This window comes from Podarcis bocagei, assembly GCF_964188305.1.
Source record: "Podarcis bocagei genome assembly, chromosome: 7".
NCBI classification, from domain to species: domain Eukaryota; kingdom Metazoa; phylum Chordata; class Lepidosauria; order Squamata; family Lacertidae; genus Podarcis; species Podarcis bocagei.
The window spans coordinates 49,699,960-49,718,184 of NC_138132.1; the positions used below are offsets into that span (position 1 = coordinate 49,699,960).

The 18,225-nt window shown below is 47.5% G+C and overlaps 2 protein-coding genes across 11 annotated transcripts in view; one reads left to right on the forward strand and one right to left on the reverse strand.

Moving 5' to 3' along the window:
* NFAT5 (nuclear factor of activated T cells 5) overlaps positions 1-8,224 on the forward strand; it is a 63,525-nt gene extending 55,301 nt beyond the window's left edge. For all 10 annotated transcript variants that reach the window (XM_081201818.1, XM_081201820.1, XM_081201822.1 and 7 more), the window contains 3 exons: positions 562-2,974; positions 3,724-3,964; positions 4,798-8,224. In XM_081201818.1, coding sequence (XP_081057944.1) covers positions 562-2,974; positions 3,724-3,956 — 2,646 coding nt within the window. In that variant the 3' untranslated portion in view covers positions 3,957-3,964; positions 4,798-8,224. The remainder of the gene's footprint in view (positions 1-561; positions 2,975-3,723; positions 3,965-4,797) is intronic.
* A 1,334-nt stretch (positions 8,225-9,558) lies between these two features.
* Positions 9,559-14,287, reverse strand: NQO1 (NAD(P)H quinone dehydrogenase 1). Its single transcript, XM_081199976.1, has 6 exons — positions 13,891-14,287; positions 13,314-13,478; positions 12,939-13,069; positions 12,086-12,199; positions 11,583-11,684; positions 9,559-11,117 (listed from the first exon to the last, which is right to left on the reverse strand). The coding sequence occupies exons 1-6, from the start codon at positions 13,895-13,897 to the stop codon at positions 10,809-10,811; spliced, it is 828 nt and encodes a 275-aa protein (XP_081056102.1). The 5' UTR covers positions 13,898-14,287; the 3' UTR covers positions 9,559-10,808.
* Positions 14,288-18,225: the final 3,938 nt, after the last annotated feature.

The following is an 18,225-nucleotide window of genomic DNA, read 5'->3' on the forward strand; positions in this document are numbered from 1 at the left end:
TCTATTGCCAGTTCATAACTTCCATCATTTCCACCTTGGCTATTATTCATTTCTATCAGCCCAAAAAATTATTTCATTTGATGGTATTGAAGCATCCTGCTTACTTCTCTGCTTATATTTAGTAAGCCGCCTTCTTGCTGCTTGTGCTTTTTAAATTGTCCATAATGCAGGTTCATATATAACTGCAAGTACTTGGCAATCATTTTTTATGATATTCAATTTTACACACATTTTTACATATTTTTATAAGAAGCTAAAAATTATGGGAAGTTGTACAAAAACAAAAGGTCAATATTTTATGTAGTTAGTTGCCAAGTAAAACTAAATCATATTAATTTAATCAAAATATCTTTTGAATTTCCAAGTCATTTTACAACTTTTTAGCACCCCTCATTTTTGGAATTTGTAAGTTGAAAAATTCAACATGCCTTAATGGGATAGGGATCCAATGTTGCAGTTGGTGTGGTTTAAATGTTAAACAGTTTTCAGAGTGTTGTTTCATTGAGGCACCATGCAAGCTTATGATTGTTCTGTCTTATTACTGTGTGCTTTCCCCCTCAGGCAACAAGTGTAGTTGGACCACCCCAAGCCACATTGGAAACCAACATGTCCAGTATATTGGGCAATGGCACTTTCTCCTCTTCTGCTTCTCACTTAGCACCAGAGAGTGAAAATCAGCAGCTGCAGCCAAAGGTATATACTCCAGAGGCAATGCCCTCCCTCCAGGCACAGGACCTTGCCCAGCCTGGCAGCTTCCCTGCAGGTTCTGGTCCCAATCAGCTGCAAAACAGTGACACCTTGTTGCAGCAGGCATCCCAGTTCCCCACCAGGGAGTCCCAGCCGAGAGAGGTGTTGCAGCCAGACAGTGCAGTCATGACTTTGTCTCAGTTGACAGAGGTGTCCCAGCAGCAGTCACCACTCCAGGAATCGGCACAAGTGTTGCAGCAGCAGATGTCGTCAAACCTTTTCTCATCGGCCAGCAGTGTGAGTCAGCTGCAGAACACAATTCAACAACTGCAAGCAGGGAACTTTCAGTCTAGCACTGCCAGCAGCAACCATGGAAGTGTAGATTTGGTCCAGCAGGTCCTGGAAGCCCAGCAGCAGCTGTCTTCTGTCTTGTTCTCTGGGTCTGACAATGAGGATGTTCAAGAGCAAATCAATGTAGAGATTTTTCAGCAGGTTAGCCAGATCCAAAATGGAGTCAGCCAAGGGATGTTTTCCTCCTCTGACACTGTCCAGTCAAGGGCTGAGGACCTTCTCTCTGGGAGAAGTGAGAATGTCCATCCACAACCTGAAAGTTCTTTGTCCAGCCAGCAGCAGCAACAGCAGCAGCAGCAGCAGCAACAGCAAGCAATGGAGACTTCTGCAGCTATGGTGATTGAGATTCAGCAAGGCCTCTGCCAGGCAGCAAGTCAGATGCAGGCTGACATGTTCTCAACCTCCTCTTCGGGAAATAGAAACATCCAGCAGTCCCCAGTGTACCAACAAACTTCTCACCTGATGGGTGCACTGACAACAAATGAAGACATACAGATGCAGTGTGAGCTATTCTCACCCACCAGTGTTTCTGGTAATGAAGCTGGTACTCCATCGCAGCAGCAGCAGCAACAGCAACAGCAGCAGCAAGTGGTGCCTGCCAACGGCCCTTCCATGTTTCAGTCTTCTGGCTCTGCCGAAGGTGAAGAAGCTCCAGGTCAGACCAAACAGATGCAGAACAATGTATTTCAAGCTATGGTTCAAATGCAGCACAGCGGGGAGAACCAGGCGCAGGTCAGCCTCTTCTCCTCAGAAAGCATGATGGCCGTTCAGGACAACGGAACACAGCAGCAAACCGGGAGCCTCTTTCAGCAGAGTGGGGAGTTGATGTCTCTCCAGTCTGGAAGCTTCTTGCAGCAGGCTCCCCATTCACAGGCTCAGCTTTTTCACTCACAGAGCCCTATTGGGGATGCTCAGAACATCTCGCAGGAGACCCAAAGTTCTCTCTTCCACAGCCAGAGCTCTGCCTCTTCCTCAGAGCAGCTGCAGCCTCCAATGTTCCACTCCCAGAGTCCCATGGGTGTGGTTCAGGACCAGCAGGCAAGCAACCTATTCCTTCCCCAGAGCTCAGTTGCACAGGAGGAACAGATGCCCTTCTTTGCCACACAGAATTCCATTTCTCCACTGCAGACATCTGCCAATGCTGAGCAGCAGTCGACATTCCAGCAGCAGCAGGCTCAGCTCTCACATCTCCAGAGCCCTATGCTTGCCCAAGAGCAGTCCCAGCAACAACAGCAGAGCATGTTCCAATCACAGGTGCCCCAAAACCAGCAAGGAGCCATGTTCCAACCACAGCATTCTATGGTGGCTCTTCAGAACAGCACACCCTCCCAAGAGCAGCAGCAGCAGAATTTGAGGTTCAGCAATCAGAATTCCATGGGTCCTATGACATCTCAGAAGCAGAACATGATGTACAACCCAAACCCTAACCCAATGGCCAGCCAGGAGCAGCAGCAGCAGCATCAACAACAACAACAACAACAAAGCCAGTCTCTCTTCCACCCACAAAGCAGCATGGCACCAATGAATCAGGATCAGCAACCCATGCAGTTTCAGAACCAGAGCCCAGGCTCTAATCAAGCTGAGTCACAGCAGCAGCCTGCCTTATTCCACAACTCACCCCAGATCCAGCTAGTCCAAGGATCCTCCAGCTCTCAGGAGCAACCTGTCACCCTCTTCATATCATCGACTTCCATGTCTGCCTTGCAAAACAGCATGAACCAGCAAGAGTTGCAGCAGCCCCCCCTCTACTCTTCACCAAACAATATGGCTGGCATCCAGGGAGCTTCTTCACCCCCGCAGCAGCAGCAGCAGCAGCAGCAGCAGGCGGCTGCTTTGTTCCATAACACACCTGGGAGTGGTTCCATGAACCAGCTGCAGAACTCCTCTGCTTCATCTCGGCAGACCTCTGGAATATTCCTGTTTGGCATCCAAGATAGTAAGTACAGAGTATCCAGAATTGTCATTGGCTAAATTTTAGTGCTTTCTTCCCTTTGTGAAGCTTGTGTTGGAGGCCACATCTGTGCAGCTGTGAAAAACTATCTAAAATTGTGTTGAATTATGACTTTCTTTGTAAAGCCCATATAATCTGGGAACACACTACAGTGTTAACAGCAATTTTGACATAGACTGCTTACAGTCTAAAGCAAGGATGGGGAACTTGTGGTCCTCCAGATGGAGTTGGACTCCAACTCCCCCCATCAGGCCCAGCCAGTATAAAAGTCAGTGATCAGTCCATTCTAAGTGTATAAATGTGTACAAAAGCATCCAAATTTAATTTGTTCACTCAGTGGCATTTATGTAGCGTTTTCCCAGAAGTAGAGATTCTGTAACTGTGGCAGAGCTGCTGTAAACCTATCTGCATGCTTTCAGAGCATAGCACAGCACATAATATGGTGGGGGAAAGCTCTCTAGCTATGCAGTAGATTTTATATATAGACAAAGAAGAATGAGCCAAAGGGCCTGTTAACTTCGTATGAGATGCTTTGTGCATCTGTCGGTGTCTGACTTCTTTCTACTGGTTTCTTGGGATACCAGCAACCTGATCCTAAATGCCTTCAGGGAAAATGCTCTGTGGGGACACTCTAGATGTTTATGAGGCCAGTACAATGTGAAATGCAACAGGCTTCCTTTCACTGCTCAATAAATTTGCATGGTGCTCTGAATGAATCTTGTCTTTCTCAACAGATTGTGGCCAGCTCTTAACATCTGGACCCACTTCAATGTCAGATCAGATGATCACAATAAGCCAGCCACAGGGTGAAGCACAGTCATCAGTCACAACTCTACTATCCCAGCAGATGTCTGAAAGCCCCCAGCTGCCTTCTGCTATGACCACCAATCAGAATATGAAAAAGATTGATGACCTGCTAGTGTCTCTACAAAACCAGGGGAACAACAACATGGCTGGCTCCTTCTAACTGTCCAGGTGAGTTGGAGATGGGAGTCAAAGACTGTAGCCAAGCCAGCATGTTCTCTTCTTATTTCTTGCAGCGAATAAAAGTCTGTCTTTTCTGCTGCTTCCCCAGAATGATAATAGAATTAGTGCCTGTCTTGAGAGTAAATAGAGCTTCACAGCCCTCATTCTCCTGGCCCTTAGGACACTTGCAGTGGCCTCAATGAACTTGATTACCATGGCTCAGAAATCCCAGGGTGGATATGGGGTCGTTTGCCTTGACTTCAGCTAAAGGCTGAAATATGCAGTTCCAAGGCAGCATGGTCAGCTGTGTTTACTCCACACAGAAATAAAGCCTTATTTTTCTGGCCTGAATAAATTCTACAAAGGAAACAGGGGCTTTTACATAATCCTTTTTCTACTGGCAGTGATTGGAATCCTTGCTCTGCCTCTTGAGACATAAAAGTGTCATCCACTTGTCTGCAACAATGCTTTCAGCCATTAGCGCTCTAGGAGCTTTCTTTACAAAAGCATTAAATCCTATTATTTTAGGATGTTAAATCCTACCAAGTTCTGTGCTGCTGGTGCAGTTACAAGACAGAGCTCAGCAGCACATGGCCCTCCCCAAGCCATAATGCTAGGAGGGGCTCTCTCACACTCCAACTCCATAGTATACATCCCCTCTTCAAGTCCCAGTCAGATTTCACTGATGGGTGGCAGTAATATTACATTCAAAGAAGCCATCATTGGTAACTTCAGCATAGAGGGAAATAACCAGCTGTTGGATGCTGTTTAATTAGAGTGCTTTAGGGGGAAAGAATGAGGCTCTTACTACGCTTAACTTTTGTCTTTGTGTGTTCTTTTAGCTTGTAACTTCAGAAATCCTGTAATGGACAAGCCGATTTGCAAGACTTTCGTTCTTGTGACTCTGGAATTTAGGATGTTTGGAGTTAAATTTCCTGTGTCAAAGTGCGGCCTTGGACCCAAGGGGAAATGTAGCCTTCACCATCACTTTGGAAGAGTACCCATGCTAAGCCTGATGAGAAACGGCTGCTGAGTGAGAGCATCAGAGAGAGACTTCTTGAAGCTGGAAGAGGCGAAAGAGGCTCTACTTTGGACAGTTGCCCCCATCTCTAGTCCAGCTGTGGGGATGCAGAGTGCAGCTGCTCATTTATCATTGCAGCTTGGCACTGAAAGAACCTGAGACTGTGTCTGCTCCTCTCTTTCAGCTCTTCTTCACAGCTCTTGGAACAGGCTGCAAAGCACACAGGGATATGTGTCCTAAAATAACTGCGATATACAAATGGTTGATTCACACATTTGTGCTCATCACTTGAAGACTCAATCACTTGATTTGCAGGTGTAAATGGTTTCCAGTGAAAAATGTTGCTTGGGGGAGGTGAAGGTGATTCAAGTGTTCAGTCCTCAATTGTGCATTTCACTCATGCCAGTCATTGCTTAATGGTGCAGTTACCAAGTGTTGAACATACCAGTGTGAATTAGTGACTCTTTGTTAAATGGAAGCTGCTGTCAGCTTCATAGCAGTATGGAGAAAGCTGTGAATTAGCACCTAGGAAGGTGGCATATACTGGCAGAGAGTCCCCTAAAGCCACGAGGGGCGGGGAGTGGGTGATATCCAAGAATGTGACTACAGCTTCCTGGGAGGCTGGAAGATTGGCTGCTCAAATAGGGACTTTTCTGAGCCTCTGGTGCTCTGCCCATCTCCCCTTTCACAAGGGGGCAGTTTGCTATGCTGAGCAATAGACCCCCTCTTGAGTCCTGCCTTGATAGGCCATAAGCTGAATTTTGTTCCTCTTAATCCCTTTTCTGTCTCTTTCCTCTTGTGTGAAATATGCTGCCACCTGTACAAATCTGAATTAGGTTTTTTGGAGACCAGAAGGTCCATTGCAGTGGGGCTGGAATGACCAAGCTGGCTGATACCTCCTTGGTCTGTAGAGGAGGGGTGAGAGAATATTTTTGGGCATGCTGGTTTCTGCTCCTCCACCCCTTTTCTAATTGGTGCAGGTTTGAAGTCTTAAATTTAAACTCACATGCGGGGAGGGGGATTTGGCAGCTTCCCCTCGGGGCTTGAAGGGGTGCCTCTGTATACCAGTTGCTGAGAATTGCAGGTGGGCAGAGTACTATTGCACCTAGGTCCTGCTTGTGGACTAGGTATCTGGTTGGCCACTGTAAGAACATGATGCTGGACTAGATGGGCCATTGAACTGATCCAGTAGGCTTTACTTATGTTCTTACATAGCTCCTTTAGCTCATACGAGACAAGTAACGTCACTCTTTCAAAATGCAAATGCTGGTGATGAATTTGCATCCATTTTGGCTTAAAAGGCAGATGCTCTTGTGTGCTGTCAGCACCAAGGGGCAAACTCAATTTCAGGTGCTCTCCAGGGATAGCTACAGTTTCCCTCTTCTGGATTTTTATTTCCCTCTCCTCCTTTCCTGCACATCAAATGCTGTGTGTGGTGTCTGTCACCCAACAGCTGTTGTGTGTGACTCTTGTTGGCATTGGGGAGTTGTGTTTTTTAGTAAGCATTGGTGTTCATTTTTGTTACTTTTGTGTAGAGAAGAATTTAGCTTGTACCTGGTTTTTTAGGCTACCCCTTGTGTGTTTTTTCTAACTTGTGCTCCACCTTGAGCTATGTAGAGTTGTGCTTGTTTTTTGTTATTGTTGTTGTCCTGTTAAATGCCAGTCCGTCTCTGATGTTTGCAGTCAGTGATTCGTTCTGTTTGTCCGTCTCTCTTTGAGAGGCTTGAGTTATGTTTTCAGTAGTACAGGCTATTTTGCCGCTATGAAGAGAACTTTTCAGAAAGAGACCTGCTCTAGGTCATTTAATTTTGAATACAGTTTTCAATCGTTCAGGTTTTGGATGGTTTATATCTAATGTGTGTTTCATTTTTTTGGAAAGCTCTATTTTGTATTTAGAAAATGATAAACTATTTTGCTATTTGTACTGAGTGAGTACATTGGCATAAATAATATATATATATATAAATATATATATACATATACATATATTCACACACATATATTCTTTTTGCCACAGATTTTTGTGGTAAATGTGTGAGTTTTGTTGTCTGTTTTCCCACAACATGGCATCTAGGAACCAGGGGAAGGGGGGTTGTTGTTAAGTCTTCACAAAGTATTTGAGTACTTCTTGCAGCAGATGTGATTGGTTCATCTCTGGCCGTTCATATAATCAGGCAGCCTCTGTGCTGATTGGCTGTGAGGGCAGCTTCACTGCGGAGGTGACACATGTGCATCTTCCTTTGCATGGGAGTCCCTTGACATGAGCCATTCAGCTGTTCACTCATGGTTAATGTCTAATATTTTATTGCTAGCTTTTTAATTTATAACAACACTACAAATTCACAGTTGGAACCTTCTTTCCTCATTTCATGATGTCTGTAGCTGCATTGAGCTTGCTTCTCTTACAATGTTATGTTTCTTTTATTTGCTGAAAGAGTATTGAGGATGGGAAGGAGCAGCCATGTGCCTAACTATGAATGAGGAGGCAGAAAGGGATGTACCAAGCCAGCGGCTTTTGCTTTCACTTCTGGGGATCCTGCAGTTGGGCCTGGGACTGCCTGTGTCTTCTGGAAGAGGCACTTAGTCCCAGGCCATGGCAGGAGCTTTATGGGGAAGAAGTGTGTGGAGAGGGTTGAGTAGGAGCAGGTTGACTTGTACGCTGCTGTGTCTTGTTCACTTCGGTGGCATCAGGGCTGTCCTCGGAGGACAGTACTAAGTCACCAGGGACCAATCCTCTATTGAACCAAGTTTCCTGCTCAGAGCTGCCTCTTGTCACTTCTCCCCACATTACTCCAGCCATACAACGCAGGCATCTGCGTTCTGTTTGTTAAAAGGGTTCCTGCTGCTGCTCTGTTCAAAACGGTGATGTACATGGGTTTTGGGGTTGGTTTATTTCTATTTTTTCTTGGTCCATTTTAGGTCAATATTTAAATGTGCAACATTTTTAACGTGATTTGGTTACAAAAAAGTATGTCTTTGGAACAAAGGTCTGCTCAGTGGCTGGCTGGTCTGCACTTTCCTACACCCTTTTTGTTTGTTTTGCGGGGCCTGCATTCTAGAGTTTCACGGAGATGGGACCTCAGGAGCCTTGCAAGGTGCATCTTGTTTCCTGTGTGTTCTTGATCCCCACATGGCATTTGGAGCTCATGTTGTCCCCATTCATTTTACCCTCTTCATCAGTCCACAAGAATCCAACTGAGCCTTTCCACCACAAAGGGCTTCAAACTACAGGAAGCAATCATTTTTATGTGCAACTCCCTCCTCAAACACTCTGGATAAAGCCACATTGGGAATCAGATTTTGTAGAACTATAAAAGCCCTTGTGGTTTCAGGTCCCTCCCTGCCACTTTGATCCTTAAGCCCTTAGGTAGCTTGGCTGTCATCTGGGGTCCATTGTTTCCTCTTTTCAGCAGCTTTTGTGGGCTGTGGCCCATGGAGTCCAACTTGTTTGGAATGAAGTCCCATTTGGACAGGGCAAGGTTTTGTTCTGAACAGTGTGGGCTTGGACCTGCTGAGACCAAGAATCTTGTTGCACCCATCTGTCCCAACAGCAATTTGTGTGCAAGTAATGAAGGTTTTCTCCCAGAGCTATGCCTGTTAATATCGCTGCAGTCCTAACACACTCCCTCCCCCTCCCCTTTCTTGCCATGCTCACTTAGAACAGCATTCAAGACCAGCCAGCCACCAAGCAGCCTTTTCCAATATCCTGCAATGTGAATGTAGCCTCAGATGGCCCCTTGTGCGTTTTGTGTCCCTGGCTTGTGTAGGTGGGTTTCTCAGAGCACTGATAATGGTTTTGTTTATTCTATTGGAGGGGGCGGGGGGGACTCATTTGCATTTGTTTTTAGCTATCCTGTGATAACTTGTTGAATATTAAGAGAGAGATATTTTGCTTCTATTGGGACATTTGTATACTTGCAACTATATTTCTGTACACAGCTGCAGTCAAGAATAAAACTTTGAAAGTTTTCATTTTGCAGTGTATTGCTACTGTGCTCCATTCTTTTCAGTATCTTGGAGTCACTTGGTCCTGAAGTGCAAGGCTAGTGTGTTGTCTGCTGAGCCCTCCGCACACTGGCTAGAAGTTTACTAATGATAGCTCAGTTGGTTAGGGCATGATGCTGGTAACACCAGGGTTGCAGGTTTGATCCCCATATGAGGCAGCTGCATATTCCAGCATTGCAGGGGGTTTGGACTAGATGATCCTCAGGGTCCCTTCCAACCCTACAATTCTATACATCCCTTTTTGCTCTATGGCCGATAAGCAAGCCACCACCAGCGGATATGGATCAGGTGGAGAGGGGTGTCCCTTCACTGGAGTGATGGGAAGGTAGAACCTTCTTTGTGTAAATGCCTCCTTTGCAGAACCCACCATGTCTGGGCTGGCTTGTCCCATATTACTGTGTATGGTAGAGCAGCAGACTTAGGCTTCTCCCTTCACCACCTCTCATGGAGACACATTCAGGCACCGTTCCCCTCTGAGCAGTGCTGTCATGAGAGAATCCAACAGGTGTAATAGGTTCAAACTGTATAAATGCCTAGCACAAAATGTGGCCCTTGACTCAATAGACAGCTGCAGGAGAAGGGTTTAAAGTATTTTATTCTAAATTTTTCTGCTGGCGCAAGAGAGACTTGTATAAATCTACATGACATTCTAACAAACCTGACTAATAGAGGCAACACCTGGCTTTGTTGTTAGTACATGTGAAAGTTATTACCAAAGTACAAAAATCTCTAGTATTAATCCCTACTACCAGTAAGTAAACTAAGAGGATTTAAAGCAACCCTTCACCTTCCACGCCAGTTAATTACACTCCCCCCCACCCCCCTGGAGCACCATTTATTGCCAGGGAACTCTGTCCCTGCCTTCCTGTACTGTGGCTGATTCCAGCTGGGGAAGGTGGGAGCCCAGTTGTCTTTACCACTCTTCCCAGCTGCCCTCTTTTCAGCTGCATCTGTGGCTTGTTTTGTCTTCAGACAGATTACCACTGCACCTCTCCTCTGGCAGCTCAAGTCTGGTGCAAGTGGTATTGACTGCCAAGTAGCTTGTTTTATCCATTGTGGATTGGTGGTTGCTAATGAAGTAAAGGCAATGTACTCTACCCACCCACCCCCACTACCTTGAGGCTACTATGACAAGAAATGGAAGAGCTGACAAAAAAGCAGCCAGGTAGACCCATACAGTTCTATACAACTACATCCTACTCTGTGTAGATGCATTGAAATTAGTGTGCCTAAGTTAGATATGCCTTTTACTTTCAATGGGTCTGCTCCAAGTAGCACTAACATTGGATACAACCTATGATGCTCTCCAGGCATATGTACTTGGAGAAGTGCAAGACCCAAGCTCGAAGTACTTTGCTCTAGGGTTGGACCTTCCTGCCAACTCTTCTGTTGCTCAAGGCAGTATGGTGGTACTCTTTGCTGAGATGGGGGCTGCAAAGAGGAATGTGAAAGGCTGTGGTGGTTGCCCACCTGTGGATTATAAGCTAGGATCTTAAGGCTGCAAAGAGTAGAACAGTAATAATGCAGGCTCCATTGTGGAGTATATGCCTTGCATTACATACACAAGGTATAACTAACTGTTTTTAATGGTAGAGTGCCCAACCAGCTTTCCCATCTGGTGTGCTCCCAGGTAGTTTGGGTTTCAACTCCCATCATCCTTGTTGGGCTGATGGGACTGGAATCAAACACAGCAGAAGGGCGCCGGTTTGGGGAAGGTCTGCCCTACAGGGACCCTATGAACCCAGAGAAAGTGAAAGTAGGAAACTTTTACTGCTAGCATTACTACAGAAAGGCCTTTTTTGTGTCCCAATTTACCAACAGAATTTGCTATTTCTGCTGGGCTTTGACTTGATTATCAGGCAGGAGTGGCTTTCCCAGATGCTGGCCAGTTGTCAGCCCATATTTTTTATCTTCTTGCTGTTCCTGGACCTCTTTCTTCAGAAGAAAGCCCCCAGCAAAGCTCAAATCAAAGTTGTTGCTTGGGGCAAAGCTGAGGGGCGTCTCCTCCCAGATAGTGGCCAATCTCTTCTTCCACATCTCCAGGATTTGGGAGCGGGCCTCTGGTGGTGTATGGCCAATACTGAAAGCGATCTGGGGTGCCAAGACTTGGAAACCACAGAAATGGAGAGTGCCACTCTGGGGAGTAGGAAGAAAGAACATTTGCAAATCAAATACATATTCAAATAGTGCAGGAGGAATGTAATTAGAACAAGTTCAGGACCAACAAAGAGATCTATAGTGATATTTCCAGTACAGTGTGTGTTTTTGTTACCATACTAAATGTCTGCTATGACATTTTTACTCATTTTAAAAACCTAAAATTTGTCTACAACTTTGCACACAAGGGATGTGGGCTTTCTGCTAGGATTCAGTAAACTACAGCTCTTGAAAAAACAGTCATCTTGCCAATTGGTTGGAATGCAGGATTGTAAACCTCTGGATTACACAAAGGTTCTCAAACCAGACAAGTGCAGGAACCTGTAAGAATTCTGTGTAAGGCAGAAGCTTGCACTATCTACTTAAGTATTACACCTTTTAATAATAATTTTTAAACTCTCTTAGAAATAGCTATGGGTTTGACAATAAATGTTGCCTTGTTACCTGTATTGGCCAAAGAAGGATGTTGATGTCCCCATTGATGCCTTCAGGGGTGTACATGGAGCCCATCCCACCAGTGGTGAAGGAAAGTAGAGTCTTCTTATTCTGTAAGTAACCAAGTATGAGTTATGCTTTACACAGCAGCTGAGACACTGTCATGCAGAGAGCAACTAGTGAACAAGGGTCATTTTGCAGAGTATTGTGAAAGCCCAGCTGATCACCATCTTGCCACAATATGGAGGAAAGGAACTGCACCTTCTCTGTCCCACAGAACACCCTTCTCTAAAATACCAAGAGGCAGGGTCATTGTCAGAATCCTCTGTCTTTTCCCACTACCACCAGAGTCTGCCATATTGTTTCATGCAGAGCACCAAAGAGGCTGACTGCAGGGCTCAAATGCACCACAGACAGGCTGCAGCTACTGGCCAGTTGGAGAGAATGAAAGGTGGTGGCGGCTACAGCAGCAGCAAGACTTCACTCCCACCAAATCCCCACTGCATACCTACCTTGAAGGGCCCCTGGTCATACATGGCACTGTAGGAGTAGGCAAATCCACCAGTGAGGACACGCTCATACCACCCTTTCAAGATGGCCGGGACACCAAACCACTGGAGAGGGAACTGCAACAGAAGCAGAGCCATAGGATAAGGGTTGAGGCCCTTGTTGCACATTCATTTCATGGTACTTTAGAGTCCAGGTACCATTCCCAAAAAGCTCTTCAGTGCCCATGGCATTCCCTTAGAACCACTAGTTCCAGAACTTTGTTCCAATGTCAAGCTCTAGCAGGTGGAGTCTCCTTCTGTGGAGGTCTTTAAGCAGAGGCTTGACAACCATATGTCAGGAGTGCTCTGATGGTGTTTCCTGCTTGGCAGGGGGTTGGACTCGATGGCCCTTGTGGTCTCTTCCAACTCTATGATTCTATGATTCAGGGGGTTAGAAGCATATTGTTTCCCCCCTGTGAAGTACAGGCCCTATGTGGACAATTTCCATGTTTGCCAGAATCCAATTTTTAAAGCCTGAGCTTTAAAAGTGTTGCTCCCACCCTCTTTACTGAATTAGGACTTCCTAAATTTGCCTCTCCAGAGTTCATTGGTCAGCAAGATTCATGGCCAAAATTCACACTCAGGTCAAACACTACAAGCCGCCTTGCCTAAGGCAAGAAGAGGCTTATGATGAAGGTGAAAAGTCACCCCCCTCTAAATCCCCTCCCAGGAAGCCGGTGCCCATCTATGATAGTTGGAGAAGGGCTGTAGAAGGGGTAGACTCATGCCTGAAAACCTGGAGAAACAGTTCACTTAAACAACCCTAGGCTTGATGGACCAGGTGGTCTGACTCAGCGTCCTGTGATCTGGGAACCACCTGGAAGATGACAAGATCGGCAGCGTCCAGCTTTTTTTGCTCCTCTACGATGTCCCTGCTCAGGCGGCCTTCTTTCCATGCCAGCCCCGTTTCGGCCGGGTAGCTGAAGTGCTGCGGGTCCTTCGGCTTGCCTGAGGGAGGGGGAGAGGGGGAAGGGTGGGTCCAGGCACGCAGGCGAGGCGGAGCCTCTGGGGGCTCCGGGAAAGGAGCGGCAAAAGGTCCCGGGTACTCGCCCCGACGACAGTTTCTCCAGGCAGGAAGGCTGGGGAAAGCGCCCCCTCCCAGCCGGCCTGAAACCCAGCCGAGCTAGCGCCGCCGCCGCCAATCTGTGCAGACACACCTAGCGGACCGAGAGGGACCCAGAGACCTATGTACCGGTGACGTCGTCCCGGGAGAGGACCGGGTTGAAGCGCATGGCGTAGAGATCCGAGACGGTCACCTTCCACCCACTCTTCTGCAGCGCCTCGACAGCCGCCTCTTTCATGGCATAGTTGAAGGATGTCCGCTCCGGGTGGGCCAGCACGATCAGCGCCTGCCGAACTGCAAGGAGAGCAGGAGGGCAGAGCTTGGCAAGGCAAGGCGCCTCGGGCGGCCAAAGCTCCGGGACTGCAACAGAGGCGGACAGACTCCCGCCTCGGCGCCTCCCACCAGGGCAGCGCAGCCTCGCAGGCCCCTGCCTGCCTTTCGGGGGCCCGCCAGGTGGGCGCCACCCGCCTCCTTGCAAGTTGCTGCCGGCGCTGCGGCAGGGCCTCGGGGAACCCGAGGGAAGACGCTCTCGAGGCGGGAAAGGACTCCTGCAGGGGGAGCCTGTGCCTTGGAGACTCGACTCGATCGATCCCACCCACCCCCGTCCTTCCTCTTTTCGACCTGCCCGCTTGGCTCCGCGAGGCAGCCTGATGCGCATTTCAGGGCCCACCAGAGTAAGGCTGGGCCGAGGAGACGAGCTACTTACCAGCCATGGCGATGCAAGCCGGGCAGCAGTTGAACTAAGCCGTCGGCGCCGCGGGTCTTATAAGAGGCGGAGGAGGCGGCGCGGATTTGCTGAGTCACTGGGGCGGGGAAACCACACTCCGGCCAGACCCAGCATGTTGCCTCTTGGTGCCCCGAGGGGAAGGCTTCGCCCCGAGGGAGACTGCCTCTGTATCGCGAAACTCATGACCAGGAGCCATCGAGAGCCCATTCACTTCTCCCTTAATTTGGCAGCTCTCTATCTAAAGACACGCCTCCGGCCCAGCATCCCGCTTTCTCCTCGTGACCAACCACCAGATGTCCGAAAACGAAGCTCACAAGGAAGACGCAAGGCCTGCTGTCATCTCTGCCATTGACATTCAGAGATAGACGCTGAAGGGTCCATTTAGCTGTCATGCTGTTAGGGGCAAGCGTCCACTCGTAGCCCTCAAAGGGGAGACTTGTGACAATGCTTAATAGCTAGGTTTCCAACGTGGGTGTAGCCAGAATTGGGGGGGGGGCAGGACTGACATGATTGGTCAGTTAAGTATTTCTATTATTTTACTTGATCTAGGGGAGGGCAGCTGCCCCCCCGGGCTACGCCCATGGTTTCCAACGTGAAATGTGCCTTTTTCATTGATGCAGTCCCAGCTTGCGGCTCTATCCAAGGCAAAACCCCAGACAGAATTTATCTCACTGGAAAGCAGATAAAGGGGCACCAGAGTATGCCATGCTGCTTCACCTGCTCATTTGATGGCAGAAAGCAGAGAAAATTGACTATAGGAGGCCTTCTGCAAAGTGAACCTGGAACACCTAACATAGTGCAAATGAAATACACGAACCCAGCCTTGTGCTCTGCCTACACTTAATTCTGCATGACTCCTGACCCCTGCTGCAAATGAAGACACAAGCCCCAGCCCTGCCTCAGCTGCCTTTTCCGGAAAACGTATGTTGAAAGGGTGGAGAAATTGCCCTTCTAGCACCTCTTAATAAGAGTCATTGGAGTGTTTGCTTGGTCCAGGATGGGGCAAAGGGAGAGCCAGTGTGGTGTAGTGGTTAAGAGCGGTGGACTCGTAATCTGGGGAACCGGGTTCGCGTCTCCGCTCCTCCACATGCAGCTGCTGGGTGACCTTGGGCCAGTCACACTTCCTTGAAGTCTCTCAGCCCCACTCACCTCACAGAGTGTTTGTTGTGGGGGAGGAAGGGAAAGGAGAATGTTAGCCGCTTTGAGACTCCTTCGGGTAGTGATAAAGCGGGATATCAAATCCAAACTCTTCTTCTTCTTCTTCTTCTTCTACCAGGGTAGATGCTTTAGAAGGCGTGTGCAGATGGCAGCTTTGGGGAAGGATCAGTGCTTGCCAAGGACTCCTCCCATTCTGGATCTCTTACTGTATTTGCAGATCCGTGCGGCAGGCCTGCACAATTTAACCCCCTCTACAAAAAAAAAAGCACCTTGCTAGTTGAAGATACCCATGTTGGTTCAGTGCTGAAGTGTTAAGCCACGCTGCTAGAAAGATGCAGTTTGAACTTGTCTTTGGTGATGAAATTACAGAATGTGAATTTTGCGAGAATCACCCACAGGCTTCTAGCTAGGCATTCTTGCTGGTGGCTTTTGACATCTCAGCAGCCCTTCCCTTGCACCACAGCATTTTGGGGAGGGACTTTTAGCTCTTTTTTTGAAATGAGCAGAATCCCTCAATTATGGAATGAAGGCTATCCCTATTAAACAATTCATGCCCTGAGCTAGTGGTACATACAGTACAGGAAAGAATGTAAAAAATCCTACATTAGTGCAAAGACTTAAGTAAGTCTAGAGATAGGCATTCATTCTGGAGGATATGGCATTTTAATTCAATGAAAATTGAACTGTAGACAATGCAAAAACCCATTTAAATACTAGTTGTGAAAACAGCTGCTGTTAATTCTCTTCAGAGGCACCAAATAGCCTAGTCAGTTAGTGTTTGAATTTGTACTGTTTGGGACATCTGATGATGTGCAGCTATTCTTATATACAAAGTCAGACCGTTGGTCCTTCAAGCCTAGCAGTATTTACTCTGCAGGGCAGAAGAACAAAAGATGAGCCTGCTGGATCAGGTCAATGAGCCATTTAGTCCCGCATCCTGTTCTCATAGTGCCCAACCAGATGCCTGCAAGCTGGACATGAGTGCAACAAGCACTCTCCCCACTTGTGATTCCCAGCAACTGGTTTTCAGAGGCATGATAGTGCAGGTACAACATAGCCATTGAAAGCCTTCTCCTCCACGAATTTGTCTAATCCTCATTTAATGCCATCCAAGTTGATGGCTATCATTGCCTCTTTTGGAAGCTAATTCCATAGTTTAACTATGTGCTGTGTGGAGAAGTCTTTTCCTTTGTCTGTCCTAAAATGACAGTCAGGGCATGTATCCACAGCAGTGAGCAGAGGAGAAATGACCGCTGGGAGCAGTGGCGTAGCGTGGGTTGTCAGCACCCGGGGCAAGGCAAGTAATTTGCGCCCCCTAACCCGTGGATTTGCGCCCCCTAACCCTAACCCCCAGATGTTGCGCCCGGTGTGGCCGGCCCCCCCTGCACCCCCCATGCTACGCCACTGGCTGGGAGGGGCACAGAGAGAAGAAATGCCATGGTGCCTCTGCAGTACCACAACCAGACATCTTCATCTGCCCCTGCTGCAACAAAACATGTTTCTTCCGCATTGGTCTCTATACACAAAGTGCTGTAACTCTCCAACAGTTTGATTTTACCCAAAGGTGCCCTTTCCATTGTCTCCCAAGACAGACGATGCCAACAACTTATTCCCGCCACCCATCCACTGCATCATTCATCAAGCTCTTTGTACAGTTCAGATTACTGCTTGGATCTTTGGAGGGGAAAATTACCAAATGAAAAAATGGGAGCATGTGAAATAGTAAGCACACGAAAGAATTAGCTCTTGCTCTTGCTGCCACATTGGGGAGAAGGCTAGGCAAATACACAAAGCCTTACCAGCTCAGGCTCCTATCAAGGGACTACTGGACTGCTGGCATTGACAACAGGCAAATGGTATCCAAAGCAATCAGAGAGAACTAGGACTCTTTAAGGGGGTCCCCAGGGCCCTAGATGTTGCTGTAGTCCTTAGTCCAGTCATAAACAAAGGAGAACAAACATGCTAATTAAACTCCAAGCAGGCCAAGAGCTTTGCTAAGAGGTATCTCTGTGCTCGGCGTGGCACTTGGGTCCTCACAAACACATTGAATCCGTTTCCTGTGAGGCTATTGGTGTTCCCCAACAGCCTCTGGGTGCCACTACAAAGAATCCGGTGGACAGTATTTGGAAGTAGTAAAATGATTTCAGGCTGTACCAAACTAGCTTCTGTTGCTGACCATGGCTATCTTCTATATCAGTACTGTAATGGGATGGATCCAGAGGCAGCAATGTCACATGAATTTTGGGCAATGGTCATTTCTCTGAATGCTCTGCTCTGTGGCAAGATCACACACTTCCTGGGAGTATTTTCAATACATATGGGAATTCATATTAATTAATTAGTAGAATACAATTCCAATAGGAAGCAGCAGTGTCTGCTTTTGGCGAAAGGTATATGGGAACAGGTAAAAGAGAAAGGTACAAGTCACCAAACTTTGCTAAAAGTGTGTGTGTGTGTGTGTGTGTGTAAGCCACTCCTGTTTATTAAGTCCTAGCCACCAAGGGCAGGTCTTTGGTGTTTGCACGGCAGATTCAGAACAAAGCAAGCAGGCTAGGCGTGCCTATGAAGTTGGCAACTGCCTCCCTAGAAGATGGCAAAGAATGTTTTTGACAGCCCTTTCATTCGAGTTGCAAATGCCCAGATTAACTTTGTGTGGTGCCAGGGTGGGGCACTGTTAGCGACTTAACTAGAGCTATGCAAGGACTGGGCAGGGCCCTTTGTTTGCACTAGAAATCTATCTAATCAAATTTCATTTACTAGTCAGTTTTGCTCCCAGGTATATAGTGGGCCTTTGTTGCATGCTGGGGCATAGTTAGGAGGAATGGAACAGGGGCCAGTCTGCAGCAAACTGGCCGTTAACCTTTCCTCTACAAGGAAAAGGCTTGTTAAGTGCAAGGAGGATTTGCTGTAGCCCAAGGCAGGAAACAGTAGAAAATGTGACACAACTTGTCTTGCAAGAGGACCCACTAGAGGGCTGGGGGAGAACACCTGCGGCTCTCTCTGTGAGTAGGACGTGGCCTTATGGAGTTGCCACCAGCTCATTGCCAGGCATTTTTGCAGTTTTTTGTGACATTCCTGCAGTTGTCCTTCTAATGGCTCTTTAACCCCTTTTCACAAAAGAGAAAAGATTTTAGGCAACCTATTGTCATATGTTCT